This window comes from Balearica regulorum, chromosome 7 (assembly GCF_011004875.1).
Source record: "Balearica regulorum gibbericeps isolate bBalReg1 chromosome 7, bBalReg1.pri, whole genome shotgun sequence".
Taxonomy (NCBI): domain Eukaryota; kingdom Metazoa; phylum Chordata; class Aves; order Gruiformes; family Gruidae; genus Balearica; species Balearica regulorum.
The window spans coordinates 776,601-798,312 of NC_046190.1; the positions used below are offsets into that span (position 1 = coordinate 776,601).

The 21,712-nt window shown below is 45.8% G+C and overlaps 1 protein-coding gene across 4 annotated transcripts in view; it reads right to left on the bottom strand.

Annotated features, from left to right (window-relative positions):
• Window positions 1-21,712, bottom strand: part of JAKMIP3 (Janus kinase and microtubule interacting protein 3) — a 100,818-nt gene that overhangs the window by 25,439 nt on the left and 53,667 nt on the right. For 3 of the 4 annotated variants that reach the window (XM_075757574.1, XM_075757573.1, XM_075757577.1), the window contains 13 exons: window positions 15,551-15,766; window positions 13,794-13,913; window positions 13,195-13,341; window positions 12,141-12,272; window positions 11,598-11,633; window positions 10,190-10,249; window positions 8,595-8,723; window positions 6,941-7,069; window positions 4,885-4,968; window positions 1,893-1,955; window positions 1,416-1,514; window positions 309-407; window positions 160-219 (listed from right to left, as the gene is read on the bottom strand). In XM_075757574.1, coding sequence (XP_075613689.1) covers window positions 160-219; window positions 309-407; window positions 1,416-1,514; window positions 1,893-1,955; window positions 4,885-4,968; window positions 6,941-7,069; window positions 8,595-8,723; window positions 10,190-10,249; window positions 11,598-11,633; window positions 12,141-12,272; window positions 13,195-13,341; window positions 13,794-13,913; window positions 15,551-15,766 — 1,374 coding nt within the window. The remainder of the gene's footprint in view (window positions 1-159; window positions 220-308; window positions 408-1,415; window positions 1,515-1,892; window positions 1,956-4,884; window positions 4,969-6,940; window positions 7,070-8,594; window positions 8,724-10,189; window positions 10,250-11,597; window positions 11,634-12,140; window positions 12,273-13,194; window positions 13,342-13,793; window positions 13,914-15,550; window positions 15,767-21,712) is intronic. The other variant, XM_075757576.1, reaches the window with a different exon arrangement.

Sequence of the window (21,712 nt, forward strand, 5' to 3'; positions counted from 1 at the left end):
TTAACAAAATCTGAAAAAGCCAGAAAACGCTTAGCTTGTAGCCCAGTACTTTGACCACAGGGAGGACAGGTTGGGCAGTAGCAAACCAAGAAGGCTTTGCTAACTTAGCATGAGGACAAATATTCACCAAAGCATGCACAATTTATTAAAGGAACATACACTTACGGCGTTATCCCCTAAAATGTCCAATTTTTTCATCAGCTCTGCTACTACTATGTCCTAACAAGAGAGAAATGGAAAACCAGGAGTAAGACCAGAGCAACTGATACGACTTAGGGAAAGGAAAGTACGAAACGAGAATCCCTTACTGTTACGCCTTCTGCCTCGCAGTAGACTTGGAGAGGGCTTTTCCCCTCTGTAAAAGGACCGTGATGGAAGTTGATGGCAGGCGATCGTCTTTCTCTCTCCTGAAACGACAGTAATTGCTCGGTTACCCACTACGGTATGTCGCAACTGGCAGCTTCACCAAGAACTTGATAAACACGGTGTGAAAAAGGCCCGCTCTGACTGAGAACGTTGCAAAGCGATGCTGTCGCAGAGTGGCTTTATTTGGGGTGCACGGAGCACAGAAACCCTTCCTCCTGCGCCCTGTAGCTGTTGCCGCCAGCAGCCAGGAGCAAGAGCCATTCCTCCGGCCAGACCACGTGCTTTGCGAGGGTACGCAGGGCTGACGGGGAAGACCCCACCTCACTGCAAAGCAGGGCAGACGGACGTATTAACAGCGCCAGTATTTTCCCACTGTGCTTCTTCACTGGGCACCGACCATGACCACTTACCTATTACTTTGACTACAGAATATATTTGAACAAACCCATACGCTTATACCCAGTATAATATAAATAGCATTTAAATTTTTCTTGTAAGTGGCTGCTTTGTTAATCTCTCTTTGGAGAATTTGGAAAACAGTTTCCAAGAGCTATAGATTCTGTAATACACATAATGATAAAGAAAACAGAAGGCTCAGTGGAGTAAATAGAGCAGTCTAGGCCATGTGGTTCCTTCTGTGCAGGTTTAACAAGAGCTGAAACACAGCAACAATTTTTGGCAATGAAAAAAAGTTCCTTTTTCTTCTTCTTTCCCACGTATGATCTGTTCTTGTTTTATCTCTTTGCATTTTCAGAACAGATGGGGTATAGTAAAACGTGTATCTACATCATGAGCCAATCTTCGGGATCTTAAAATCACTTAAGTAGTAAGACTGCCAGAACAGCCTGTCAACAATACTACTATTGATCCCTGGGCGCTTGTTTGGGGTTTTTTCCTCTTTTATTAGCACTTTGCACCAAACCCTTTGGTCTCATTCAGTGCAATGTAGCTCTTTAGAGTAAACGTGGGTGAGTTCCCAACCCCGCAGTGCCCCGGCCTCAGCTCACGCAGCCGGGGCGGGCAGGACCGCGGCTGCCACACGTGCTCACTTCGAGCTCCAAGATCCTGAACTCCAGGAGCTCGTTTTGATCCTTAACGTCCTGGACATCGTGTTTCAAGCGAGCTTCTTCAGCTTCCATTTGTTTTATCTGCAAAATAAAGCAACACGCGTTAGCACCGTTTGCAGAGTGTCACTCGAGATCTGCCGCGCTTTGACCGTGCCGGGGAAACGCCGGGGTCAGCGGGAGCGCCGAGCATCCCAGCCCACCCCCGGGGTTAGCACCAGTGGGGACCACAGCGCCATGGCACGCGCGGCTTTTCCCCACGACGACGTCCTCGCACCGGGACATTTTATGGGCAATAGGGAATGCCAGAAACCCACTTTTTCTGGCAGGTTTATAAGGATCTTGTTATTATATGTGAACTATTTCCAGTAGAGCTGCGTGGTACAGATTAAAATATTTCACCTTCTGCAGTCTTTAAGCTAGAAATATTATTTGAATAATACAAATAGAAACATTGAATACCTTTTCTACCAGCTCTTGATTTCTTCTATACAATGCTTGCTTCTCCTCAATCCACTTCATGTCCTAGAAAAAGAAATGGCCAGTATCGTAGGTGGGGCTGGCAATGTTTAGCACAAACACAGTAGCAAGTATTTCATTAAATAACGCATCTAGAGAAGAGGACAGAATAATATTGCATATGAAATTGTAATTCCATTATTTCCTATGATACGACAGCTCACCCCTTCTGTCTTATTTTAACAGTCTGTAGTATACAAGTGGAATAGAAACTCTCCAATGATTAAAAAACTGCTTTCAGCTAGAAGATTGGTTTGCATTAAAAGTGATATTTGTAGTTATGCAGTTACTATTAAATTGCAATTATACTGAATACAAATTACATATTTCTGAACACTAGGCAAAATAAACCTTATTTTGAAACTAATTTCTTAGCGTGATGGAATATAAAAGCCACAAAACCCAGAACATTATTTATCAGTAAGGTTAACAATAATAAGTTGTTAAGCTGGAAAGGTAAGGATCAAATGATTTAATATTAAAGTACTAAGTAATTTATGTTCTGGGTTGGTTTTGTTTTCTTTTTTTGTTGTTGTTGGGTTTTTTGTGGTTTGTTTTTGTTTTTTTGACTGGAAAAGTAAGACACAAGTTAGAAACAGCCTGGGAACACTTCTTGTCTTCCCAGCTGGGGGTTGGATCCTTGCAGTCCGCCCAAGGCTAGCCCAAGGCTAGCAGTGTGCCTGTTTCGTTACCACCTTTGGATGCCAGCGTGCGAGGTGTTTTAAACTCTGTACGCTTCCAGCTTAAGGTGCATTTTCCTTTCAACGCTGTCCTGTGTTCTGCTGCTTTCTGCGCATCTCCAGGCTGCGTAGCCTCAGTGCTGGGACCGACCAGTTCACCGGAGCCGGGAGGAGGAGGGTGCTGCGTGGTGGCGCAGAGGTGCTGGGCTTGAGCTGCCACCCGCAGCCAGGGTGTTCCCCGGTTTCGGGGGGGGTGGGCGCAGGACCCTCCTGCATCCGAGGGACCTCGTGACCCCGCTGTGAGCATCCAGAGCCAGTGGGCTCTGCGGGCGGGGAAGCAGAAGCTCCCAACACCATAATGCCTTTGCTGTTTGGGGAACACTACGAGGGAGAATTTTCTAACAGTAGCTAGGCAGCCGTATGCGAATGGCAAATATTTGGACCTCGGTGCTGCAGTCCAAAGGGATGCAAACGGCATGCAACAGCCAGCAGCATAATGCGGTCTGTGCCAGGGCCCAGCGTCTCCCACCCAAACCTGCCCAGACCTCGCTCGGCAGAGTGAAATCGCAGGGTCAGACCAAGGTGACAGACTGGGAGCCAGCCCTGACTGAGCCAGTCGTGCACAGGCAGACACCTTGCGGTGAAGTCAGGAGTTAAAACGACGCAAGCGTAAGTCTCAGCACATCAAAGCAAAAATAAGACATCTCGATAATGCCTAATGGCATGAGAAAGGCAGAGCTCAATGGATGTTTGGTTGAATGTGATGTGCTTCACGTTAATCGTTTAGACTAAATTTCCTAGAGTGTGGTTCCGTAGATTATTCAATTGTATTTCAAATTAATCCTTTCTGAAAGGACGACTGAGATGATTTGACGAGCTATTGCATGAACAGGCGGCACGGTGAACTACACAAACAGCTGAACTAGGCACTTCAAATAGCCCTAAGAGACAAATTTACTCTGAATTTAAAGAAAGCATTCACAGCAAAGTTTTTCACATGATGAGAACTGCTTTGTTTTTGCTGAAAATACACAGTCTGTGCTGCGCACTTCTTCCTTCCCTTGAAATGTTTAATCACTTTCTACTTTAACACCTGCTTTCTCCTTTTAATCTCGTGCAGCTACAAGGAGAGCTGGTGGCAAGGCAAGCTTACTTTTACATTCACTAGATAAACATTTCATTAGAAAATAAATAGTCGTCCTTTATTTTACCTCCCCAATTTTCTCCTAGGTATCAAAAATACTGGTAGTCTGTGAGATTTTAAAGCAGACCAACTTCTTGCCAAACACAGTTGTTCCCTCTCTTTACCATAGTGTAATTTATATATATATCTCAGTATTTATATACATCTTCAAATTGGTAAGGGAACCGACCTGTTTTCACTGATTTAATTTTCAGGAGAGGCATAATAAAACAACAGAGAGCGATTTTAAGCCAGGGACAGTAATGGACACGGCTGTCAGCGGGATGCCAAGCAGTCCCTGTGCTGTGGGACCGCAGGCAGTGACACCCAGCACAGCAATTCATTTCCTCTCCAGCTGTGCAGGGAAATTCTCGGTGTGCTATAGGTACATCGCACCCGTTTTGACCTCACAGCCGTACTGTGACATGTAGATACATCGCAGCCCGTACTGTACCACCTGCGCATCACAGACCCTGTCACGCAGACGTCATCCCTCTTCCCCCCGTGGCGCGGGAGCAAGCGAGGCGTCAGGCTGAGGTCAGCAGTTAGCGGGCGTTGTTTCAGGAGCTGGCGTGTAAGCACTGCTGGGCTCTCAGGTCTTTGGGACTGGTGTTTGGGGTACTACCCAGGTGAATGTGAGAGTGGGGTTTTCAAAAGCCCTCACATGCCTGCCTCTGTCTGAAACCAACTAGAGCACCTGCATTGAGTGCTTTCTTATCAGTTAATTAATATGGTTATTGGAATGGTACTCGGCAGGTGACATTAACGTCTCCTAAATCAGGGGTGCAGTGGTGATGGGGGCCGTGCAGGGTAGCTCACTACAGCACACGTTGACAGGGACGGCAATTGCTTCCCTAGTATGTGTGGTTTGCAATTACTAATTGCAATTACTGATTGCAAAACCCAGCTATTGAAAAGTAGCATCGGGATTATTCTATACACACGCAGACACCGAAGTGTCGCGAGCGTCTGCAGGGTGCTCCAGCGAGGTGACCAGGCACGTCTCCAGAGCCCCCTCCTGCCCCCAGCACCAAGGCTGGAGAAAGGGCCGGTGTCCGGCCGCGCGCATTACCTGCCCCTGCTCAGCAAGGGCCTTCTCCAGGTCTTCGATCTGAGCCTGAGAGCGGTGTATTTCTGCTTGGAGCTGCTCACGTGTCTGTAGGATATGAGGGAAAAAGAAAAAACAATAAATCAAACTTTCTCTAAAAGACAAAAGGTAGCACAGGTACAGAAAATACCTAAAACATCAAATACTTTTAACAAACAATTTTTAAAGTTCTTTGGCAAAATAAATGTGCAGCTAAGCCCACCGCATTAGTCATTAATCATAAAGAGAAGTCTGTAAGACGGGATAACAATTTTGAGACTGAAGTCAAGACTAACACAAACAGCATCCGTTAGGTAGGTAGCAGGACAGCAAAAATAAATGGCTTCCCGCAGCTGGTAGGGCAGTCTGCAGCGAGCAGCCTTCCCTGCTCCGGGACAAGGCCTTTGAAAAAGCCAGTGTCATGCAAAGATTCGTTTCTCTGCGAATGCAAATGGAGCATGTTACGCCACACTTCTGGGCACACGTGTTTCCTTTACATTTCTGATGAGTTAAAAAGCTCAGAACACACCCAATGTATGGAACATTACAAACCCGAAAACTGTGTTGCTCCTTATGCATTTAGTACCTTGTCTTACGGTCTTACTGTACTGGGTGTTCTTTTTTACTTTACTTGTAGCTTCATGCTTATTTAAATACACATGTGTGTTTTCTAGAGAGTGAATGTAATTGTCATTAGCTATTAGTTAAATATTTTTTATAGAACAATTACTGTCCTCAAAGCTTTTATCTGCTATTTATCTTGTTATTTACAATGAAAATGATCTTTTTTGTTTGCATTACCTGCATTGTTCTTTTTGTCTCACTATGGAAAAAGTAAAATCAAGGCACTTGTCAGGTTGGGCACGTCTTGTTTCATGACGCTTCTCTTTACACATGCAATCCCTTACACTGAAGAGCAGAGTGCATGCTGCTGGGAACGTTAATTTTAATGCGGTTTGGGCATTCACAGAGAGTGAGAACACCAAACAGGGAGGTCGCCGGGAGACAAGGGATGCTGGTAAATCTGGTGGCTGAGAGGTACTCGCCAGTGGAGGCAGTGGTGAAATTAGCAGCTAATTCTTTGATTTATTCAGGGAAAGAAAAGCAGACTAGTTCCATAGCTAGGAAAGCCAAAATATCATTGTAAAGATGGAGTTCAGCTGGAGGAATTTGGCCATTTGTTTTATGTCTCCTTGGAGCCAGGGCACTGCCGGCAGCTGGGACAGCCCCAGCTCGGTGGTACGTGGTGCTGTGCCGCAGGTGCCGGAGGTGTCCCCACGGATCCGGGCATCGCCCAGCACCGCCCTACCTCCCTTACCCTGAACTACGGGAAGCGTTCCTGCATAACGCATACACACCATAGGGCCAAATTCAGACTTCGCAGTTACATTTCTCCTGTTAAACTTCAAACTGTTTGCTCAGAACAGAATTTGGCCCTTTGTTTACTGTATTCACTCTTGCATTCTGTGCATGGTTAGTCCTGCTGACTCCTTGTAATATACAACATACTCCTAATAAACGTAACATTTTATGCCAGATGTGTGATAGGCAGGCAGAATAGCATAGGACACTTTGCAATTTAATTAAGAAAAAAATCTCAGCTATAAGCCGTCTAAACATTTTATGAGGAATCATGTAATCTCACAGAATCCAGAAGGAATTAAATACCAAGCATTATATATTTAAGGCTATCCGTCCTAGATTTTTATAGAAAGAGAGCTTAATTTTAAGGATTTCCTATAAAATTTCTGTCTGAATTTCCCTTACACTGATGGGAGGTGAAAAGAGAAGCACGTTAGCGGTGGTTCCTCCAGCCAGCCAGCACTTCCCGGGGGGGCAGGACAAGCCAGCTGGGGTTAGAGACCCCGGAGCCCACCTGCGCAGCCAGTCCAGCCCAGTCCCCCGCCCTGCACGCCCAGTTGGCAGCATGCTGGAGGGGTTGGCTGACCCCCGGCTAGCTTGCGAACGACCTGGGCAAGTAAACTGGAAACCCCCATACAAGTACAATCCTTTATTTTCATGTAATATAAGCCATTTAGACCTTAACTTCTCGTTCTGCATCCAATGTTCCTCCGACCTGTTCTTGCAATAGGGCGTATGCTCGTTGCAGAGCCTGGTACTCCATCGTCAGCTGCCGAAACCGCAGTTCTGTCTCTTCCTTGGCCATGCCCTGCAATTAAAAAAAAAAAAAAAGCATTGCACCAGTTGCTTTTTTACCTGCAATGAAAGTAAAAGAAACCCAGATGAATGGATTACGTTTGCTTTCTCCATAAAATGCAAAAATTATTACTTTCAAACTGCAATTTGGGAAGCACACTACTAAAGATCTTGTTCACATGCTCTCAGACTATTTCTTTTTTGTCCATTAAACATCTCTTGCATGCACTTGCTTCAACAAAATGCAATATAGAAAAAAAAAGAGAAATCCCCCTACCTTGGAAAGATAAAAACTTGCCATCCATATAACATACTAATGACTGAATTGCCCTTTATTACTGTAGCAGGCAAAGTCATCGCATCCAAAGGTGAAAATACGGCTTTCTTGAAACAACAAAAGGTTTCCAATCTGGAGAATAAGCCAAGCCTGACATTCTCACTCAATTATTAAAACACTAATCTAGAGTTAATACTTGTAGAAATGGTGACATCAACATGAAAAGGGCCCTTCATCTGCTTTCCTCTCTTTACAATATCCAGCATCGAACGCTTTCATGTCAGGTTGACTGGAATATTTCATTCAACATGAAATGAAATTATACTGCTGGTTGCATGCATAACCTTCACTCTGTCTGAACAAGGAAAAAATGTCAATAGAGGAATGAAAAATAAATAGGCTCATACATATAAAACCATTCCGATTTCCTGCAGTGCAGCACACACCTGGTAACCGCTCATGTATCTTTTATGGAAGAGACAGGAATTCTTTAGGTTCCCTTTTAACAGATCTAATTACAACCCAGGAACCAGGTGAAATGGCAGATGAGAAAGTGCAGCCATCGTGCCATCAAAAGGCTGCAAGTCATTATTAGGAAAATTTTTGTTTATTACAAGATTCTTGTTAAACCCAGAAACATGTAATGGTACAGTGAGCTGACACGCACTCAGGGAATGCATTTGTAGGGAAGCCCTGCGAAAACACCAGGAATAATCACTTCTGTTTGTATTACCAGCTACCTTAGTGTACGCTGCGTTCAGAACCTCTGGAAAAGTCACGACCTCAATACACCGGCGAGGAAAATGCCTTTCCTCTGGAGACTGGTGCTTTACGTGGTGGCTTACTGCTCCTTCCAGAAACACAAACCCTATCGATAAGGCTGCGTTCTGTGCCAGGGTCAAAATGACAAATAGAAGGACTGGAACAAAACCACATGTGCACAAACCCGCAGTACATCTCCGTGTGAACAGGTCTGCCTAGGGCCATCCAACCTCTCAGTCTTTTCAGACCTCTAAGCTATAAATCCATTATAAATCTAACAGCATTAGCATATAATATTTCCAGCTTGGCTAAAAGTCATGAAATTACTGAAGACTTGAGACCCAGAGATTATTAACCAACATGCACAGTATTAAATTTAACACCAATTTTTAATTTTCTGGTCAGAGGTGACAGATGAATGATATAACAGACCAGGAATTTCATTAAAAATTAGTAGCAAGGTTTCAAAACAAAATAACACATATTTTTTGGTGAATACCTCTTCCAAGTCATCTTCAGGAGTGCAAGGGGTTTGATCTGTCCGGTCAGTTTGGTACGAGATAGAGGAACCATCAGACTCCAAGGAAGCTTCTTCATCGTAGCCGAAAAACGTCTCCACGACCGGCTTCTAGCAGAGACAAGGCGTCAGCGGGCGCAGCCGTGCCGTGCAGCAGCGGTGCCATCGCCTGCGCCAGCCCCACGGCCTCAGGGGGACAGCGGTGGCTCGGGACACATGGCGGAACCCTGCGCCTCGCAGCGTTTGCACACACACGGAGGAACCTCAGTTCGAGGCGATTGGCAGTTTTCACTCTACTGGTTTTTGAAAATCTACCCAGTTCTTTACATGTATTCTGAAAACCTTTTTCACCCCAATGGTAGTGCCCTGATAATAGCTGAAACTATCCAAATCACGGAATTGTTGTATTTGTTGTTAGGTATCACAGTGCACAACCTCAAAGCCCCTGCCTTTTTCTAATGTATTTTCCTCCCGATTTCTCCAGCTGAGGCAGATCACCCTTTTTACTTCTGTGTGTGCTCATCTCAGCGTGAGGTGGGAGCTGTGCATTGAAATGGCTTTGCTAATCCATCGTCATCGCCACAATGTCCCTCCTGTCATTACCACAGCTGTCACATGAAAAGTTAGATTTTCAAGAAATATTCTACTTGAAAATTTGAAGTTAATCACCACAGCAATGTTTTTACAGTTTGAAGAAATCCATTTTCCCACTCAAATCTGCTTTCTGTTTAAAAGAATGAGGGTAGTGCTGGTAAAAAAAGATTTACTGCTAAATGCTTGAAAGCCAAAGACAATATTTCAAACACAGTTTTAAAGTTATTTTTCATTGTTGATTTACAAAAAGCATTTCTAGATTTTGGAGTTTGATTTTGATTTGCAGTGGATAACTTTTGAAGGAGACAAAACCTAACTCCTTCCAAGGCCTGGCTGCCATTTGCAGGGTGACAGGAGTTAATGAGTTATCTCACATCGACCACAATTCATTATTTATAGATTCATTAGCTCCATCACTGCCATAATTCTTCATATGTAGAGCACAGCTTACACTCAGGTCCCTGACATTATACCTTACGATGTCATTGCAGAGTTAATATTTATATTAACATCCTGCCAAGTGTTCATTAACTAACATTCTCTTTTTCCCTGAGCTCTAACCGTTGCTCCTTATAACCACCAATTTTTGCGTGTTACTAAACTCCAAAATTAATTATTTACAACCTACATATGTTTTCAGGCAGTGCCATTAAAAGATCATTTTGAGATGTGTTAATTCATAAAACCTGTCTCGTCTTAAGGCAATCACACACCACGGAAGTCCCACGGGACACCGAAACTGCTTGTGTAACCACAGAGCACACGAACGCTTGTGATGTGCGGTGCAAAGGGTTCTCCTTCCCCTGCCAGATCGTGTCTGAATTATGCCAATACTGTCCACAAGTGTCCTTGAACCCAAATTTAAGATTAGGACCTGCCTGCGGACCCTGGAGGAGAACATTCCCCCATGGCTCCAAGGTGCTCGGAGCACCCCGAGAAGCCAGCATGTCCATCAGCATGTTACGATACAAGATTTTTTTTACCTTGGGAATTCTGGTCATTTTTTTCCTTTGCTTCCTATACCTTAACAGCTTATCACGTTCCTGAAAGAAGCAGATACGTCTGTTAGCTGTTTTCAGCGAGCTGTTATTTAAATTAAGTATGTCAGTACCGGTAGTCATTTGGCAATCAAGAAATAATAATGCCAGTGCTGGCCACTGCCTCACAATGAAATAACTGAGTTTTCATCAATCTAATGTTAGATTTACTCCAACATCTCCCATGTTTGGCATATACAAGTAGCAATTGCTCTCTATGTTCATGAAAATCAAGAAAAGGTGATTATAACCCATGCAAGACACTGGCAGCTTAGGCATCGTTTCAGAGCTGCCCTGGGTGTCCAAGCCCATGGCTCTTCTCCGGCGGACGCCCTCTCTGTCCAGGGGCGAGAGGCAAGGACCGACTCCTGCCCTTGGCTCTTGCTGCCGTGGCTGTTGGTGCCCTCTGGAAGGGGCACGCATGAACAGCCCTACTACACACAATTCAGAGACTGAACTCAGCACCTTCAGTCTCAGCTGACTTCTCTAAGGATCTGCAGGTTCCCAGTGCTTCTCAGAAAGTTTGAGCATTTATTGCTGCCAGCAAATTGTTCTGTTCCGTGGAAATTACAACACTCTTCATAGAGTCACGTCAATTTTTTATAGTACTGAAAAAATTTTCTTTATTCTGCAAATACAGGCAAACTCCAGGATCAAAGAGAGTAAAATTCTGAAGGGAAACCCCTATATCTTTCATTTTCACCATTTGGTAAAGGGATGCGATGGCACCGTGGGACATGGGCAATGTGCCACTACCACCAGCCCAAGGGCAAATCCTAACGCCAGCAGCAGGGACAGAAGAGAACAAAATACTTGTTTTGCTTCACAGCATAAGCTTTGCTGCACACTTGGCAATGAAGAACACAACACGTTTTATCAATACGTATTAGTGGCTTAACTTCACAAAATCTTTACTGATAACAGTGAAGGGATAAGCTGGGCAAGGGCAGTGGCCGAGAACATGCCAGTATGGGTGAGACAAAGGCAGTGGTAATCAGACTCTAAAAAAAAAATGCAATTCCAACGTGGCAGAGCTGTCCCAGAGGTGGGGGACTCTCACTGTTGGCCATCAGGACAGAGTGAGCATGCTGCCCTTTGCCTCTGAGGTCATCCTAGAGGTGGAAAAAAGCTTTCCTCTCTCACCAGAGCTTTCCTCCTCACTATCACCATAATTTTCTCTGGTGGACAACTTCTTCTGACACAGTCTTTGATAACATCTACACTGAGAAAAACCCTGAGTCTTGCTGACTGAATAAAGGTATAAGTCATAATAAATATTATTTACCCTGCTTGCTTTTCATGAACAGCAATTTAAAACTTACAAAGAGGAGGACAAAGTTAAGTTCATTCTTACCATGACACTCTTCACATAGCCAGCAGTTTCCAGGGTCTAATAAAATAGAATGAAATAATGTCAGTAAGTGTATAGACATTAAAAAAAAAAAAAAAAAAGGCAAAAAAAGCAGTTATTCACTTGAGGAGTATTCTGATTTCAGTATTTGCTCCTTCCAAAGCCTGAGAACACAACACTGCAGAACAGCCCCTTGTACACAGCAAGCTTTAGCCCTGATGCTGTCTGCAGCTAAAGGAACTCTGACATTGTGTCTCATCGGTGCAGGATCTGGCCATCAGCACATCTACTGGACGTGCTGCAATGGTTCTGTCATGCAAGTACAATGCAGATTGAAAGGATTTTCCCAAATATGATGCCCCAGATAACTTATATTCAGTTCAATCACTACTAATGATAGAAATGCCTACCACATTTCCGCTGATGCAGGCTATGCCCGTTAGCTCACAGAAACCCAAACCCAGACTTCAGCCCTTGCTCAGGCTTCCTGTTCTTCATCTATGGCCTTAGTCGACCTCTCATGAGAGCGGCAGTATTACATCTTACCTTGGAGAGTTCATCAATGATGTTTTGCTGTTCAATGACTTGCAGCCTCAGGAAATCAACTTCTCTTTCTTCCTGGCTGTGGTCAAGATCATTTAGAGAGCTCGGTCTCCTTATTGTTCCAGCTCTTTGTCTCTAAAAGAAACCCGCACGGCAGAAGAGGAAACGATCAGAAGGCTTTGCCAAAGGACAGCATATAACCCTTCCCTTTACAGCCAGTGATGCATCTCATCTAATGGCTGTTCTGGCAGCTGTCCTGCTCCTCTTTCGCTGGGCGATACAGCTAGACTGCAAACACAGCGGGTGTTCCTGTTCCTCTGACAGCCGCATGAAGCTCGTGGCCACTGGGGAGGACAGCAGGCATGTGGGGCCATCGCAGCAACGAGAGGGGCTAGCACAGCTCAGCTGCGTCTGCTCTTCAGCTCTGCCGAGAGCTGGCTGGCTCTGGGTGGAGAAGCCATTCAGAGAGCTGGCACCAGCACCGCTTCTCCCCGGGTTCCTCTCATTCTTTTTTTTTTGAATGGTTTGGGTTGGAAGGGACTTTAAAGATCTTCTAGTTCCATTCGTTTTGATCTGCAGCAGTCCTGGAGCTGCAGCACCCACGGGAGTGACCTCAGGCCTGCTACGTTCATGCAATGCCACAGCTACTTGCTACCAGCTATCGCCCACTAACAATATTCAATGGGAAAAAAAAGGCAGAGTCACAAGTGCCGATTTCCTAAGCATTATGAGGTGATTCTGGTACAAAAGCCCAAGGTGAAGTGGGCTCACGTCGAAGCTGAGCAGCCAGTGACTGGGCTGTCGCCCGATGAAAATGTACAAAGCTCATGCAATCTCTTTTCTTCAGAACTATTTGTTTTAAAGCTAAAATAAAACATTTTATAAAAACCAAAACATGTTCAAGCCACAAACCACTGAGTAGCGCACCGCAGGACATCTCAGTGAGCACTGGAAAGGGGAGTTTCCTGTCCAACTTGCAAGTTTGGGATGATGCCTGGCTTCATCAGCCCTGTGAGGACTAAACTACGCATTCTCCCTGGAGCACACGGAGACTTACCATTGCTATATTTTCTTGTGTTACAAATTTTAATTTATTTTCCATTCGACGTAAGGCATGTGACAATTCCTCATTCTTCCTACTAAGGCGTTTATTTTTGTCCAAAATGGGCTTATACTGACTTTCAGCTTCTCTAAGACGTTTTAACTGAAAGATAAAGAGAGAATTAACACCTCCGCAGCTATTATTTGCCATCAAATATATTAATCATTTTAATTAACTATCACACTAGCAGTATTTTCTCCTAATGCAAAGCAGAATTGATGAAAAACTCTTGGTGTTTTCCATTGGGAAGCAGATCGTTCCTCCTTCATGAGGTATTCGATCCGTGCAACAAATATACCATGTGGGGGAATGTAGTTATTTAAAAAAATGAATAAGAATAATTCCAGCTAATGCCACCTTAAAAATTCATTGTTACGTAAGCAAAGATGAGTGTGATGTGGCGTACCACCAAATACAGAGCGTGAGGAGGAGCCAGCACTCCTGCAATCATTTCCCGACAGCACAGGGGAAATAGTTCAGTGTGTAGGGGGTGAGGCAGGGCTGCGGCAGCGTGTTCACAAGCAGTCATCGCCGCGCTTCGCCGCCGCACTCACCAGCTCGTTTCTCTCCTCCGACAGCAGCGCATTCCGGTCTTCCAGCTTCCTGATGATGGCACTCAGCTCAGCGATTTTGAGTTGGAAACGCCGGGCATCCTTTTCATCCAACTGCTGTTCCTAAAACAAAGATCAACTGCAAATAACTGCTCATAAGTACACGCGCAATATCCGTATTTTTCAAAGCTCAAACTTTATCTTATCCCAGATCCAAACATTTCAAAACATTGTATGGCAGAGTGTAACCTACGTACCCTAACTGACCCCTGAAAGCTGCAGGATGAGACCAACGGAAAGTTAGGAGTGAAAATGTAACAAAGTATGCAAATGCAGAAGTATGTATATGCAAATACGAAGTCACAAATGGTAAACTTGGACATAGAAAAGAAAATATCAAAAATTAAGGTAATGTTTCCAATGTATGCCACTGTTGAACTGAGTGCTTCAGACACATCACCCGCTCTGAGGACTTTGTTGTAAGAAAATGATATTAAAAATACTGAAGTACAAATGGGGAAAATCCATGCAATGGTACCATTGCATAAGCTCTTCTTCCATAAAGCTGTGGCCCTTATTGGGTTCTAACGGGACACTCGTAAAGCCAAAGGGGTAGCACTTTATCCGAGTGAAAATGCTTAAATCAAATTACAAATGAATAGAAATATAGGTAGGAGTAATATAGCAGTAAAGGTGTCCTCGTTTGGAATCAGAAGTTACATCTCTGTACAAATGTGACAGACTTTCCCCCCTTCTCTAGGACTCGTTCTGATGTTTGGCAGAAGTTGAGTACAAATCGAAACAAGCAAATTAGTGTCCATAGTGCTGGTGGCACTGCTGGGAGGTCTAGGGTTCCTCATTCAACAGGTGCAGGAGAGGCTTGGGACAAAGAATAAAATAGATTGGTTTGCTCATGTACAAGTATTTACACTTCTACTGAGAAAATTAGGGCTGTTGCAAAAGAAATCTTGATGAGAATCAGCAATGAAGAAAATTTGCATACGCCAGGTATATGAGGTCAGTTAACAGAGGGGTTTTTAATATTAGCAAATTAAGGCAAAAGCGGAAAGGTGCCATATTACATTAAAAAAGCCATTGTGAAAGGGTGACGAAAATTTAATGTTCTGGATATTGCATTGTAGAAAAGAAATAGGAGACAATAGGTTAGCAGGTATTTCATTCACTTTCTGGTCCACTGAAAGCGAGAGCACGTAGCAGCACAAAAACCTGAGTGAGCAGCGGTGTTCCAGGAGGACTGCGGGTTTCCCGCGCTTTCATGCACCGATTACCTTCCCCCATTTCCCTTTGTCAACTGGCCACGTACGTCTGCTCACAAAATCTATCATTAGCAGTTCCAAAAGCTAGCACACATACATTACTTGGTTAAAAATGCATTTGCATCATTTGTTGGCAAAATTGTGTCAAAGGGTCAAATTAAGGCAGGTGGCAGAGGTATGGTACAGTGAGGAAAAGGAAGAGAAAAACAACAGAAAAAATTCACCCTGCTAACAAAACCAAACCAAAGAAACCAGAAAACAAAACGACAAAAAAGCAAAAGCTCTCCCATAACCAGGTTTGATTTTACATCTTAAAGGTTCCTCTACCAAATGAGAGTGAGAAATCGGTGCCTCGGGGTTTCCCCTGCACAGCTATGGGAAAGCTGTTGCTCGAGGGTGCACTCATCAAGATTCTGTCACTTTGTGCCATTTTGTCACTCTGTCTGCTCGTTCGTGTAGGTGAAACCACGTGAAAGTGCTTACGGGGCTTCCCGAATGATCTGAAGCGTCTCCTGCACCACTTGCATAAGGAAGTTCCCGCTTGGGGCTGCTCAGATGCCGATCAGACTCTTTGATCTGGGAAAGTTGTTCATCTAAAGCCTCCTTTTGGAGCTGCAGTCTCTGAGCATGCCCGGCTTGAACCCCTAACTCTCTCTCCAGCACGTAGACTGCTCTGTCTTTAAATTTAATCTCCTCCATCTACAAGGAGAACAGAACACAATCACACAGGCAGGCAGCAGCTTGACAACAACAGAGCATCTTATGACCCCAAACGCGGCCAGAGAACAGTTGCACAGAGCTGACACCCCTCAACATGGAAAATACGACAAACGCCCTTGGAAATAGAACAGCAACAAATATTTGACAGTGAACATATAAACTGAATTGCTTCACCAACTCATCAATATCACACTCCTTCCGGGAGCCACCCAGAATAAGCTCTCTTCAGCAGGAATTTTTTCATTAAAATGATTGGGAAATACCCTGTATTCTTCGTACCATTTCAGAATATCTTATAAAAAATTAAAACCTAGTATTCATATCACAATTTGGATTAGTTCACTCAAACATTTCAACGATTTTGCAGCATTCTGCTTGGACATCGCCTTTTGAAAATTTGGATTTGTAATTTTAAAAGAAAAATATTAAAACCTGAATATCTTTCTAATTTTCAAAACATAGGAGGAACGTGAACTTTTAAAATTCTTTTTCCAGAAGTCTCCCATGTGAACAATTTGTTTAATTATCCCCTTTCCATGAAAGGTTTTGTTTATGCACAATGATCATTAAGCAAAATGACAAATGTCCAGCTATCTCTCAGTCTCAAGTCGTTATTTGCCTGCAGTGTTCTCGCTGAGCTCAGAGCGCTGTGCTCATCGCCGTTGTGTCAGGCACGTTGAATTTGCAGGTGCTCCAGGAATATTTTCTGGATACTTTTTTCCGAATGCTAACGTGGAATTAAAGCCTCCCTCCCTACGGAGCTGAGGACGTTCACCCATGTGAGCCCTGCGCCGGAGGCGTGTGGGGCCAGCGGGTGCAGGATCAGACCCTGACGTCTGTTCAGAGCCTGTGCCCTGCCTAGTAACGAAAAATTACTGAGCACAGTCCAAACTCTTCTCCCATGCCTGCGGTGATGTACAGCACTGCAACAGAATCTCAGGCTCTTCCCAGCTGGATGGCATACATATACATTATACATGAACATAAAGTATTAATCACACTCGCGCGCCACAGGGCTGCCAAATGTACTTGCAGATAATGATTCTATGGAAAGAAAGAAATCATATACATCCCCTAAAATGTCTGCTGATCTGGTTTCAGATACCACAAATGCATCAGATTTTTGGCATAAGTTTTTGAGACTGTACACATTTAGTTTAAATGATCAGTTTTTAAAACTTGGCCTGCTTGAGATAAGAACATTTTGCCTTGTGAGAACTGCATTTGATACTTTTATCTTTGCTGGCTTTTTCTGTAAACCTGGAAAGAAATGGCATTGTGAGTTAACAGATCACTCAAAGTACTTTGTTTCCAGTAACTCCAAAAATGGCCCAGCTGGGGAGAAAGCAGGTGACGGCAGTGTGCACACACCCAGCGATGGAAATCGCTTCCCTTAGGTGTGTTTGGGTGGAGGGGCTAGTTCCAGCTTACAGCTGTGAAATAAATTCTGCAGGAGAGGACACAGCGGGTTGGGGCATCGTGTCTCTCCGTCACACCGTGCAGAGGCTGCATGCATACCCAGGCCAGGCGCCCCGTCACCCCATCCACCCCACTGTCACCCTGCCGTCACCCCGTGGCCCCACACACGGGGGAAGCTGCAGGGTTCCGAGGGCTGTGCTGCCTGGGGTGGTCCTGCCCTGCTGCGGCCACGGGAAGAAACACGCAGCTACGAGCCCCGAGAGTTCCCGTGTTGTCCCTGGGGAAGAGCCAGCCCTTGCCAAAAGGCGACGTAGGATGGCTCATAAATACCTGCTTGGAAACTGTGCTTCAAGGTTATGCACAATTTAGATTTAGTAAAACGGAGCAAATCGGATGTGCTTTGGGTGCCGTTTTATTAAAGATGCTTTCAACAATTTCCATTCAGGCAACAGCCTACTAACTTTGAATGAAACAAAGAGATGCCCACTGAGGTCCTGCTGCTAAATGTCTAATCAGGTAGAAATCTAAATGGATGTATAAAGGAAAAGGTAACACATCATCAAACCATGATTTGTTTAAAATAAGCAGAATATTGGGTAGTTGATCCCTATTTATATGAAAACAAAGACACAGTACAACATAGGCAACACTTCAAATTAGGAGGAACAAAGAAACTGGAGAAAATACAGAAGATTTCACAGTATTTCACTTATGGTTTGTTTCCCAGAAAAAACCCTAAACACAATCTTCATAAACAACAAAGGAAACATCAGTATTCACATTTCCCTTCGTATGATTAAATTCACATTCATGAAATATGTATAACAGTTTGATGTTTGCAGCCCATTATTAAACAGAAATGTTGTAGAAATAGTACAAACTGAAGGAAACATTTTACGGAAAAAAAGATTATTTAGCACATTTCATCCTAGCATTAGTAACATTACGAAAATGTAAAGACAAGAAACAACTTGCAACTCACGCGCAGAGGTGCCAGTCCCCAGGTGCACACCCCCCCAGGCTGTCACACCGCCCGGGCTCATTCTGCGATGGGTGCGGGACCAGCGGGCCTCCTCCTCCTCCTCCTCTTCCCCACCCCAGTGTCTGATGGCTTCAGACACCAGCAGCGCTCGGGGAAGGGCGTCAGCGCGTGGGATCGCAGCATCCAACCACCTGAGAGGGTGCCCCGCGCCGCGATATTCCCGCTTCAGTTCTAGTGGGCTGCCTCGACTTGGGATGAATATTTATGTGGGAGCACTAATTAATAACCAGCCCCTGAGCACAGCCGATGCCAATTATGCAAACATAATCCCATGCAAAGTTACATTTGTTATTCCCTCCTTGTGCTACCCAGTGCAACCCCCAGCACGCTCTGACACGCGGCTGGTTTTAAGCCTTGCGGCTCTTTTGAAACGCATTGTTTCCATCATAACTGTAACATCAACATGGACGTTCCCTGGTTGGGAAATTTCTCCTTGTGACGTTCCCGGGGCCACGGCAGCTCTGCACGGCCGCCGCCCCAGAAATGCGCCGTGGTGGATAAAAGCCGCCATTCGCGGCAGCGGTGGTCAGCGTGACGGAGAAGCCCGTCTCGGGCTGGGGCGGTTACCTGGCAGGCAGCTGCCTTTCCCCGCACGCGGTCTCAGAGCCCGCAATCAGGACGGGCAAGGAGAGCTGCTGGAGGCGACTGGGCCGCCAGGCTCCCAGCGCCCCGGCTGGCACCAGACGGCCCAGATGAAAGGAGACGGGGTCCCCCTGTGGCGCGACCGCCCCCCGACAGACGGGGTTCTCCCACCCGGGCTGGCAGGGGGTGTCTGCCCCGTGTGCAGTGCGCTCGCGTTCACCTTCCCTCGCAGAAAGACACGGAACTGCCGCCGTGGCCTGGTGACCCCTGTCACTCGCCAGCAGCAGCCAGCCAGGCCGAGGTGCCAGGGTGGGCCGAGCGCTCTGCAAGAACAGCCCAGGTCAGCGTTCCCAGACTGCCCGTTATGTCAGCTACCACGCCTGGTGTTTTACAGCCAGCGTGGGGGTGGCGGTGGCACACCCGCACCCTGATACTGCTCACTCGGTAACGCTCCTAACCCAAGGTGTTGGAACTCCGCTAAGGTGCCTGCGCAGCTACGGCAGGCTGCCGTGGCTGCCGTACCGCGCTGCAGCCCCCGACCCGCACCGAGGGCCCCGCCGCACTGCTGGGCACGGCAACGCAGCTGGTACGAGGGAGGAGCAGGCTGCGATTTCTATTCTTTTTTTTACCAAGGAAAATTCTCCCTCTTTCAGTCCAGATGAAAACCAAAATGCAAAGTGTAATTACCTCTCACGCTATTGTAACATCTTGTTACAATATACATTGCAACGTATATTGCAATAATAAGCTGCAGATTGCAAAGTGCATGCTGTGCTTTTAGAAGAGCAAAGGGCTCCTTACAGCCTCTTGGGTGATTCCCACACCCACATTATGGCTCCCAGGAATAAATACCCCACCCGTTTTACTGAGCCCTTATCGTCGAGGGAGGAGATGAACACTGAGGGCGTTTCATGGTGACGTTGCTGCTGGAGATGTTGCAGTGAGCGGCAGTTCCTCCAGAGGACAGTTCCTCATCGCGGTTAAGCTGTGACACAAGAGCACAGCCCCACCAGAAGAGGTGGCCCCACAACCTGCCTCCCACCCAAACCCTATGCCAGCACTGGGTCATACGAAAGTTGGCTCATCATATCGATCCGTGGGAAAACTGTTTGGTTTTGCTTTCCTGGTTAATTTTCTGCCCCAGCAGCTCCCTGGTCTGGCTTGCTCTGTGCACACGTGGCCCAGTGCAGGAGAGGTGGGGCAGGCACGACGCTGGGGGAGCGTGGCTGGGGGCTTTGGTAGCCTTGTGTGCTCAGCTTGGCTCAGCCGCAAGGTGAAACAACACCCTCTGGTCTCTGAATTTCCTGAATCTCACAGGTTGCGTGGGTTTTAGGAGTCATCATTAGATGACGTTAGGAAAAAGCCCTGCTGCTAGCCCACTGCTTCTTCTGAAGCAGTTAAGAAACCTCGACACACAGGCAGCCATCGCTTGTGCCTGGAAGCGATCAGGCACCCTGGTCCTGCAGGACATTGGCCGTGCAGTGGTACCTCCCAGGATCACTCTCCTCTTCCAGAGTTCATCCTCACCAAAAGGTGTTTGCTGTCAGCAGTGCACAGCCACTGTCCTTGCCAAACTGTCAGACACAGGAGGAGATGATACGTCATCTCTCCTCAGTTAAACAAGGACACGTGCAGTCTTTATTACTGAAAACTTCATTCTGCAACGTGATTCTGCTACAACTTCGGCCAGAGAACGATTCTGTTTCAGACTGATGAAATCCCAGTTATACTTACCCAAACAGAAAACGATCCCAGTAAACGTAACACGCCCAGTTCCAGACAGTTAACGTGCGACAGCAGTTACGTACAGTCACGTTCTACCCGGGACCTGGCGACACGGCAAACCGCTCCCCTCGCTGAGCAGCCCACGGCGTGGGGCTGATGGCACGGCTCCCCTGGGATCGCGCCGGCTCCCGACGTTCCCAGGAACAGGATGTGGGACCTGAGCGCTGCAGCTGCCTCGCTGGCAGCTTCCCTGGCTGAAACGACCGACCCTGGGCAGGGTCTGGATCCTTAACACCACCCTGGAAATCACCACAATTCCACCAAAATCCCTGGAACAATGCTGAGGGAGATGCAGCCTTAAGCTGTCAAGCACAGAGAGGTTAGGTGGTGCAGGTGAAATCACTATTTGCTGCCCTGCTCAGGCAATAAATAACCAAAAAACTTCCTTTGCTAGGTGACTAAAGGTTTTTGTTTCTGAAAACTGGTTCCTTTCAGAGTGCGAGATGCGAATTGCAGTACACAGAATCGGTAGTGTTACATGTAAAGCTACTCATATAAAATTGTTAAATACTTCTGAATTTATGTTAAGATATATTGAAAATATTACTAATCAGAATAGATTTCTCAATGAATAATAACTTGCATGGTTTATAACACAAATTCTAAAGAATTAAATGCAATACTATATTTGAAGAGTAAAGTACATTGGATGAGAGAAATGATTGTGCGTAAAGAAAGATTCCAAGATTTTTCCCGCCCGTGTCCTATTTTGCATTCCCCTCTTTTGCTCTACCTTCAAACATACATCCTTCTTTCCTCCCACTCAGGACATGCTCAGGTCGGGGTAACTATTCGGTGCCAGTGGCAAATGCCGTAAGATGAGGCGTGTGGTGTCGCAGCCCTACGCTGCGGACAGCGGGAACCTCCCACCCAGTGCCAGCAGTTTCAAAGCGCTTCCAGAGGTACAGGAGCCCCACGCCCCGTATCAGAAGTGTTGTAGCACACCAACAATGCTGTCACAGCACAGAAGAGAGACGACTTCTTGTTCAGGACCGTAGGGAAAAACAGTTTTAAGAACTGGACTCAGACACAAAAGGAACAACTCAAAACTAGGAGGGTTGTTGGCCCTCCAACACGTAGGAGCAATGATGTATAGT